The sequence below is a fragment of the Miniopterus natalensis genome, chromosome 6 (assembly GCF_054644295.1).
Source record: "Miniopterus natalensis isolate mMinNat1 chromosome 6, mMinNat1.hap1, whole genome shotgun sequence".
Classification (NCBI taxonomy): domain Eukaryota; kingdom Metazoa; phylum Chordata; class Mammalia; order Chiroptera; family Miniopteridae; genus Miniopterus; species Miniopterus natalensis.
The window spans coordinates 44,721,435-44,731,844 of NC_142086.1; the positions used below are offsets into that span (position 1 = coordinate 44,721,435).

Genomic DNA, 10,410 nt, shown 5'->3' on the forward strand with positions numbered 1-10,410 from the left:
ACATACTCTGTTTTCTCTCTGGTTCATTGTATTTTGTGTTAGGAATAATCTCTGGAGTTGTGGTAGATAATGTTTTGTCAGTAAAAGATCTTTTTGAAGTGATCTGTTCTGTAGACTTGAGTGCAAATTCCAGGACATGGGACTTAAACCTTTATCTGTTTTGAACTTACCTGTAGTGAAGTTATTTAGGTGATGGTGGTGCTAGAGGAGGCAGGAAGGCAGTACCAGATTAAGTGGCCTCAACATGTCTTTAATACTTGATTTAAGGGCAAAGGATTTAGTTGGGGATCGTATGTTTACATCTAGCTGACAATATGTAGTGTATTTTCTGAGTGTGAGCAATGTACCAATATTAAAGTTTACTTCTTTAAGGCCATGAATTCTAAATACTCTTTCGAATGCTAAAAATGAGTGCCACATTTATCTTCTAGTGTGTAACTTACTTCTAGAGCCTGAGGCACATTTAAATTTGAGAACCCACATGAATTAACATTCATGTATATTGTTAACGTTGTTTGAAAATTCAGCACAGGTTTGTTTCTTCTAGATTAATAACCACCTCTTAGGGTGATAACAGGGGATTTATTAAAATACATAGCACTGAAGTTTTTTCTTTGCTATCTAAGTTCAGACTGGGGAAGTTTAGGATGAGTACATTTTTCTTTTAAGTTGGTAAATTTGATTTGGTGTTCACAGTAATGTGTAAATTAGATTATTTTCACTCATTTGCTAACTTTGTTCTGAGTTTAAAGATGTTAATAAGTTTATTGTGAATTGGCACCTCATGAATGCATAATAAGCTTTTATCACATTGGGTTTATATTACCTGTGTTCCTTTAGGATCAACCTTGAAACAATGATATTAATTAGGCTGATGCCAACCTAGAAGTAATTTGCATGTGTTACATTAGAAAAAAAATTGAGTATTTTGCTACAGCAGTAGAAACACTGGCCTGGAAGACAGGATACCTGGGTCCCATCTGCCAGTAACTACTGTACCTCTGTGACTTTGTATGGGTTACTTTATCTTCTTGGATCTTACTTTCCTATTCTGCAAGAAGAAGGTTTTAGACTGCGTAGGCTCAAGACCACTTCAGAACAAATGACCACTTCAGAACAAACGTTCTAAGGCTCTCTGATTCTCAAATTGTTTCTAAAGACTACTACCAAGCAGAAAGTAATCAACTTGCTTTTATTCCTTGAGTTCTGTTTTTCCCATATTTTAAAGAAATTACATACCTCTTAAAGGTCATCGGAAGTTTTTTATTTATTTAGTGGTATAATATGTATGCTAAGATGCAGTGCTTGCTTTCAAAAGAAATAAAAGCATTTTGCCTGTTTCTCTGCTCATTGTTAAAGAATTGGGGGGAAATGTATAAAGGAGAAAATAAAATCATCCCCAAATTTTCTCTGTATATTATATATACATATACATATACATATACAGGATGTCCCAAATACGTATACACACTTTGAATGATTGTAAAATCAGTGTTTATTGGCATACAGTTCATTTTCAAAATTTAAAAGAATTTACAGAAATGAATAATTGTTTTGTCAGTGCCTGTTTTCAAACTGATGACCGTTCTGGCACTGCTGTTATCAGGCACTGCTGATAACGAGAAGCAGTGGATTCGAAACATCAAGAATCATTTTACAGTGGTACCTCGGTTTTCGAATGCCTCCTTTGACGAACATTTCGGTTTACGAACGCTGGAAACCCGGCAGTAAATGCTTCGGTTTTCGAACATGCGTGGGAAGTGGAACATGCCATTTGGCTTCCGCTGAGGGCAAGACCCTGAGGCCCAGCTGTCCGCTGTGGAGCCCTCGGTTTTCCAATGTTTCAGAACCCAAGCGCTCTTCCGGAGCGGGTTACATTCGGAAACCAAGGAACCACTGTATTTGGTATTTATGCGCCCTCAATTCATGGACTGTTGCCAGTTTTGTACAGTAAACTTTATCTTTTATGTATCCTCATAAAAAAAGTCTAGTGACACTTTAGGATAAATTTTCTTTGTTCAAAGCTTAGTCTGGCTTCACCCATTATTTCAAATCAGTTAAACCTGAAAAGGAGTGAAAACTAAGTGAGTTATCAGCTGTTAAAGTGTGTATTCATTTTTGGGGGACACCCTATATATACACACAAACATATATGAATCATATCTATTATATAATTCTGTATCTTTTCACTTAGGATTAAAAAGTGAATATTTTCTAATTATTACAACCTTTATAGTAGTATCACCCTAATATACTACGTGGTTGTGTGGCTACTATATGAAGTCTTTCCTTACCTCTTCATTTTCACTTTGAAAAAATTTTTTCCCTTTATTCGTTTTCAAAGCAGTGTTTTTGTACCGTAGCATCCCCCAAAGGTGAATGTGACATTTTTAAAATTTTTATTTGAACCCCTTACCTCTGTCCCCTCCTTTCCTGCCCCACCCGGGCTGTCATTCCTCTGTCCCACCCTCCACTTCTGTTCCCTCTCTGAACCTCTGCCCCACCTTCCCCCAACCTCTGGCTAGTCCTCACCTACATTTCATCTGCTTCCTCTCTACTGGCTCTTGTCTCTCAGCCCTAAACATGTTGTAGCCTGCCAGTGTTTAAACACAAACAAAACCCCTTGATGTATGTTCCCTTCTAATTTTTTAAAGGAGTAGACAGTGTTTGTTGTCTGCACTCCCTTAGCTCTATTCTCTTAGTCTCTGCGATCTCTTTTCTGCCCTCATAGTTCTTTCAAACACCTGCCATTGAGCTCACCAATATCCTACTGATTGGCAAATATCGCAGCCACTCTTGAGGCCTTGTCCTATGTGCTCTCTCTGCCTTGTCTCACATACTGTTCAGATCTTCCTTCACAAAATTACTTGTTTAATTTAAAAAATAATGTTTATTTTAGAAAACTTAGAAGTTAATAAAATAAAGCACTATTAATCGTTTGATGTGTTATTTTTCTTGACATTCTCTCATTCCTTAATTTCCATGAAACAGTTTTTTCCTATTGTATTTTTTTCTTTCTCTTTTTAGCCCTCAGTTTATTTGGTAAACTCTCACCACCCATCCTTTAAATAGTGGCTTCTTCAGTTTTCTGTCCTCAGCTTTGTATTCTTCTAACTCTACACCTTCTCCTTAGATATTTTCGTAATGGCCTTCAACAAAGGTTAATACGTGTACATCCACACACATCCATACACATGCGTACACAGAGTAAAATGTACATGCAGTAAGGTGTACACACAATCAGTTTCAAAGCCTGTAATTTTTACAATAAGTAATTCTCTTCCCACTTCTCCCTAGAGTAAACAACTAGTATATCCTAGAGAGATTATGTCCATATGCCAATACACATGTATTTATATATTTTCTTATATAATTATTAATTTAAAATTACTTCTATATAAATGGCAGTATATTCTTCATACCAATTTGCATCTTTTTCCACCTAATAATATGTAGGAGATCATTTCATATCAATCTATAGAGATCTATTATGTTCTTTTTAGTGGCTGCATAGCAGTTTTTCATTTGCATTCCTCCCCCCCCCAACACAACGTTTTATTTTGAAAAATTCAAACTTATAAGAGGTTTAAAAACAATACAATTAATATTCACCTGAATACCTACCTACCTTCCATTCTCTCTTTCCTTTTGGAGTGTGTGTGAATCATTTGAAAGTAAAATTGTAGATATCATAAAAGTTCATTCCAAAATTATTCCATATGTTTGAGACTTCATGTGCTACTCCCTGTGCCTGGGATTCTCTTCCTACATTGTCTCCTTTGTTTACCAGTTCATCCTTCAGGGCCTAGGCTAAGCTTTATTTCCTCTGGCAAACCTTCCCCGGCCCCTTTTTTCTCCAGACAGAATTAAGTGGGTCTCCAGTAGGCTTCCTTAATACCCTGTACATACATATATCTATACCACCAGTTATCACTTGAGATGGGAATTGTTAGTTTATTTATCTGCCTCCTTGACTAGAGAGTGAGTTTCTTGAGTTGGTATGGACTTAATTACTTTCTCTCCTAGGTCTAGTAACACAGTTCTGGCCTATGAGTGCTTAATGAATATTTATTGAATGAAAGAATATGTTTATAGACAGTCTTCTCTTTACCAAGTAGAAGTAAAGATTTTTCAAAGCTCAACTCAATTTAGCATGCATTTGTTGAATTCTTACTATGTGTGCAGTTTAATGCAATAATATAATGAAAGGTTATATAATCATTACGAATCATGTGGTTGAGGAATATCTTGAGAAAGTGTTTATATGTTTATGATATGTGAAGTGCTAAACAGCAGTATATAAAAGTATGATTCCAGTTTTATAAAATGTGCATATATTTTTGTATAGAAATTATTGGAAGGAAATACATAAAATGGTTAGCAGTAATTCTCCCAGAGTTGTGGTACTAGGGACTATATGAGTTTATTCTTTGTAACAATCTGCTTTCCAAATTTTCTACAATGAACATAAATTTTTATAATCAGAAAAAAGATCATTTAAAAAGTAAGGGATTAAGAAAAACAATTGAGCAGAACTTACAGGGTGGGGCAAAATTAGGTTTACAGTTCACATGGAAAATAATACCATAATTAATAACAATACAAGAATAAACTGTGTTTCACGTGCTCATAACTGTAAACCTACTTTTGCCCCACCCTGTATTTAAAGCTTTAGAATTATTAAAGTGGAGAGGTTTCATGTTTACCTTCCCTGCCTCTGAGGTAGAACTGTCCCTAAGCATCCCAGACAGATTAATTCCTATTTTAAGATCATCTCACTAGTATAAGCCACTCTCCCTCTGCCTACAGTCAGTTCTTTTGCCTAATAGCCAGCAGAAAAGGAATTTTCTCTTTATATTATTTCATGAAGACATATTCATGGGGGACACTCATGTCTTGTGGAAATTTTCACTGTATTAAATTTTTTTCTAAAATAAGGGGAGCCCAGCTGGGCATGGCTCAGCGGTTTAGCGTCAACCTAGGATCCAGATGATAGGGGTTTGATTCCCGGTCAGGGCACATGCCTGGGTTGCGGGCTCGATCCCCAGTCGGGGCCGTTCAGGAGGCAGCCAATCAATGACTCTCTCACCATTGATGTTTCTCTCTCTCTCTCCCTCTCCTTTCCTCTCTCTGAAATCAATAAAGATATATTTTTAAAAAATAAAATAAAAAGATAAAATAAGGGGAAAATTTATGCTCCTGCCTAGGCTTTGTGTTCTACTTCATAAAAGTATTGAAAGAAGTAATAAATATAGATATTTAAGAGGCATCAAAAAGGAACAGAAAAAAATGGGCTGTTGCATGTTTCTATTCGTTTTCTTTTAAAAGAAATATTCTATACATGATGTATCTGATTTTCCTCTGGATAGCTATTTTTCTAGCACAGCATGCATGACTGGTTTTTCTCATTGGGATTTAGCACACTCTAGTGGGCAGTAGCTTTCCATGTTTTTTTGTTTTTGTTTTTTAATCTTGTCAAATTTCTGTATTGGACAATTCAGCGATGTGCTTACTAGATAGTAAAATTTGTCAAGATTTATTTGAGTTAAGGAATGACCCTAGTGAGCAAGACTAACTTTATAGGCTGCTGGGGTGTTGTACATTTTTATATAGTTTCTTCAGTAGAGAAAAGAGAGTCTTTTATATGGAAACTTGTTCCCATTGGTTTTCATCTTCTCTTGGGTAAAATGAAACTGACAGGCAGGCCAAAACATGGAGGAACACTGGTGGTTTTCCTCTATCTCACACTCCTTGGATCTTATGATAGATTTTCTTTTTCCCTTTTGGGACTCTGGAGAATTTTTATATACCGTTTCATGAAAATTTTGGCCATTTGTGCATAAATGTTTTCATATCCTATCCTGGTGGATTTTGTTTGAAAATAGGCTTCCACCAGAAAAGAAGTAATTTTTTATTTTGTTTTTGTAGAGTGATGGTGAGGATTTTAATTACATCATTGCATTTTTCCTTGGAACAGCAGCCTGCCTTTACCAGGTGAGTTCTCTCCTATTTTTAAGAAACACTTTCCCATTATTGTTTGTTTTTGGTATTAATTCTAAAAATTGCTTGTGTACTTTAATTAAAAGTAATGTCTGAGTTTTTTGCCTCCCTTTTAATTTGACCCTCTGTTAGCTTTGTGACCTACCTGTCCATTTTGAGTGGACATAGATCCCAGTGAACTTGACGTGACAACTAAATATGGAGTCTGGGATTGAATTCTGGACCAGAAAAATGGCCTTAGTGGAACAGCTAGCAAAATTTGAATAAAGTCTATAGATTAGTTAATAGTATTGTATCAATGTTCATATCCTGGTTTGATGATTATGCTATGGTTATGTAAGAGGACAACATTAGGGGAAGCAGGGTGAAAGATATACAGAAACTCTAGTATATTTGCAACTTTTCTCTAAGTCTAAAACTATTTCAAAAGAAGAAGTTTTTTTCCCCCCAACTATTTTTCTAAAATACAGATCACTTAGGTAAAGTAAGTGCTTCCAATTCATTTTTCTTAGATAGCAATCTTCTTTTTAAGTAGGCAGAGTTCTAATTTCCTAAGAATTAAGCACATTGAACAGAATATTTCCACATTCTGCATTGTTGCAAACACCCTAATATCCTTCCTGTACTGGAGCCTGGATATAATTTCACAAAGGGACCTCTGCTTCTCTCTTAAGACTTTGTGATCACATATAATTCCTATATTTACCAGATTGTGAATTTTAGATGTTTTCTAGAAAACAGTTTATTCATTCAACAAACTTGTAATGAGCACTTACATGCCAAGCACTGTTCTAGGCACTGGAGATAAATGAGTGAAAAAGAAAATAAAAAATCTCTCCTTTCATGAAGCTTAGATTCTATTGGAAGAATATAGATGACAAACAAAATAAACATATTTTAAAAGTATGTTAATAGTATGGGAGGGAAAATGAAGCAGGAGACAGTAGTGAATGCCAGGATTTGGGGTAGGGTGGGAGGAGGACTTTCTGTATTTTCTAAAATGGCACTCATTGCCTTCTGTCCCCCTTTTTAAATTTTGTCTTTTATCTTTTTCAAGATGTAACTATTTCATATTATATATATAATGTACATATATATTATATATATAATGTTTATAATCTTTCTCTCTCCCCTAGAATGTAAACTAGAGAAAAGGCTTTGTTTACTTAAAGCTAAAAAACAGTGCCTGACTTATAGCAGGCCCTCAGTAAATATCCCTTGAATGACTTCTCCCTCAAATGTTCACTCAGGTCCTCCTAGCTTAACTCCTTGCACTGAAAGGGGGATCAGTAAATATTGTTGATTTCAGTAATTTTCAGATTCAGGTTACATAAGAGTCCATTTTGCTAAATGGCTTATTTGAGCTTTTTGTACTTTTCTGGGCTGAAAATGAAAGATAGACCCCCCGAAGGCCCTGAGAATGCTTCTTAGTTGCCTGTCACCTTGAGAAATTTGTCCAGCCTGTTTGCAAGGCAGTCTTCTGATTATTCCTCCATTTAAAATATGATACAAAATGCTTTTTCTCTTGAAAAATGAAAAACATAAAAGGAAAAATCTGTTTCCCTTTCATAGCCGAATGCCTTGGTGTTACATTATTTTATCTGTAGATGAAATTGCACTCTCATATTTTACTCTGTGTCCTGTTACAGTTTTCTAGTAGAAGCATCGATTTCTCTTCCTGTAACCCTAATCATCTTTCATTTTATATTTTGAACAGTGTTATTTACTTGTCTACTATACTGGCTGGCGGAATGTCAAATCTTTTTTGACTTTTGGCTTAATCTGTCTATGCAACATGTATCTCTATGAACTTCGAAACCTCTGGCAGCTTTTCTTTCACGTGACTGTGGGAGCCTTTGTTACACTGCAGATCTGGCTAAGGCAAGCCCAGGGGAAGGCTCCTGATTATGATGTCTGACTCCATCCTTCAGACGTATTGCCTGGGCTTTTGGGGGGAAAAGGAAGGAGCATATCATAACTGCCACTGTGATGAAGAACCTGTTCACCACAAGAGAGAAGCTCTGCTTTCTTTCTCTCCACGTGTCCTTTTTGTTTAAGTCAGCATGGCATGCCTGTGAGCATGCAGTACCCGTGAGGCAAACTCCTCTCAGAAGAATGTTGGCCCAGATTATTGTTCAGAGGAGGAGGAGACCTCTCTGCAGGGCTGCATCGGAGGAAGAACAGTCCGCTACCGTTGGAACACTTGGCCAGCAGTTCTGAATCCCTGCTGCAGAGTTCAATTAGAACATATATTGCTCTTCTGAGGACCAAGCAGGAACTCTCCAAACTGGGTTTGCCTTTGTGAGGCGTTAGTATAGACCAAATAAAAAGATGCCGCAGTAAATTGAAAAGGTATGTTTCAAACAAATGACTTACTAAATATAAGATTATTTGCACATTTATGGTACCATGAGTTATGAAGTCCAGGATGGTTTGGAATTGGTTCTTTCTTCTTTTATGTTTTTGCTTGAATTTCAACTCTGGGAATCACCTGATGTAGGAGAGGCTGCGGCGAACTCATCTCTGGAATGCCACAAGTATTGAAAGTACAGTGACATAGGTTCCCTTTCTAGACTCCGTTGGTAGTTTCTTTAAAAATCACTTTTAAAAAATATGATTTGTTAGACTATAGCCATTGTTTTCCAGACTTCAATCATTTGAGTATTACATATACTATTATTTACTTAATATTTATTTTTAAAATTTTTAAGTAATTTAAAAGGAAACCAATTGCTGTTCCAAGTGGAAAATCAGGATCAGTTTCCCATAAATAAAAGGTAACTATGAAATAAAGTTAAAACAAAAAATGTTAACTAAATTCTAGCTAGATGCTAATGTCCGCAAGCCTCTGAATCCAAGAAGCCTGCTGTTTCTTTGTTGCAGTGAGAGAGATGCTACCCAGCACCACAACGGGACTCTCTCTGTGGGATTCTCAGGAAGGTAAAGAAAATTGTAAAGGGAACGACATTCTCACTGTGATGCAGTGTTATTTAATTCAGTGTATGTGCCACCTGAAATCATCCCCTGTGCCCCAGGGATAGGGCCCCGCACTAGGGAAACACTGAACTGCACTCAGAGACCAGAGGGTGACTTTTCTCCCAGCAGCTCATTCTTTTATGGCTTTGAGGAGTTAAGCACCTAGTATCTTAGAGAACTTACTTGCTTCTTGATACCATTATAAACATTATTAAAGGAAGCACAGTTTGATTCCATTAGCAAAATCTACAACTTCCCTGGTTTTGGAAGTCATCTTCATGAATCATTTTCTTTTGTTTTTTAAAGAAAAGATTCCAAACAAGGAATTTATAAGGTACTAAAATTTGATATCAAGAAAAACAGTGGACCCATTACATATCATTCATGTTATTGGGCATATTTATTAAGGAGAAGAAATAGTCCAGAGGGGTAAAGACATTGATCTGCCTTGTTTGCCCGAATCACAGATATGTAGTTAAGCCTGCAACTTCTTAACTAGAACCTTTTCGCTACGCCCTCCTTTTAGGAGAATGAGGCAAAAGGAAGACAGTAAGCTAATGATATCAGGGATTTATTTAAAACAAGAAACTCCAATTCACTCTAATTTTCTGCCTCTAACAAAACTGCGTAGAAATTAATGTATATTTTGAGAGATACCCCAAGGTACCACATGATCCTAAATCATCAAAATAAAATTGATTTGTGTTTGGCATTTTGTACTGACTGAGCCAGGAAAGTGAAATGGTTCAATTTAGGAAGGTTTTTTCCTAAACTAATGGTTAAAACAAGAATAGTTTTAAATAGTCAATTATCCAGGAAGTTGGAGCATTTTGGTTAATTGTGATTTTGCTACATATTGATATTTTATAGCTCAGTTTGGTTCCATTGGTTTTCCTTATCATTGAATTATTGAGTTATAATGTTTGATACTTGGATTCATTCAGCAAAGACACTTGAAAACTCACCAGCTATCTTTAAAGACTTAATTTGTTTTTTGTTTTTGTTTTGTTTTTTCACCAGCTATTTTGGATAAGCGGATGTTTACATCTTAATGTAAAAAAATGAAAACAGGTATAAATGTTTTATGTATAGAAATGCCTTCTTTCATTATTTGGTGCCTGCATCTCTGAATGTGTATGTAACTTCCGTGTCTCTATCGTGTTGTTGTTACCAAAGAAACTGTGAATTTGGAAAGAAGTTTTTGCCGTGGGTGAAAAGAAGTCCTTAAGCTCTCGAGAAAGAATCATGTAGGCCTCTAATGTGTGTGATAGTAATATCTTACATTTATACTGCACTTTTACACCTGAGAGCAAGCCTGTGTTTACCTAATCATAATGAGATTTGTGGTAGAGAGGAGGTTGTAGTTGCCCTCCTGTTATGAAGGAGAAACTAAGGCAGTCAGATGTTAATGACTCACCTAGGGTCACAGAGCTA

The 10,410-nt window shown here is 36.1% G+C and overlaps 1 protein-coding gene across 1 annotated transcript in view; it reads left to right on the top strand.

Annotated features, from left to right (window-relative positions):
• The window catches only part of SEC22A (SEC22 homolog A, vesicle trafficking protein), a 35,254-nt gene extending 25,081 nt beyond the window's left edge, over positions 1-10,173 (top strand). Inside the window, exons 6-7 of the mRNA XM_016199937.2 lie at positions 5,929-5,994; positions 7,718-10,173. Coding sequence (XP_016055423.1) covers positions 5,929-5,994; positions 7,718-7,918 — 267 coding nt within the window. The 3' untranslated portion in view covers positions 7,919-10,173. The remainder of the gene's footprint in view (positions 1-5,928; positions 5,995-7,717) is intronic.
• Positions 10,174-10,410: the final 237 nt, after the last annotated feature.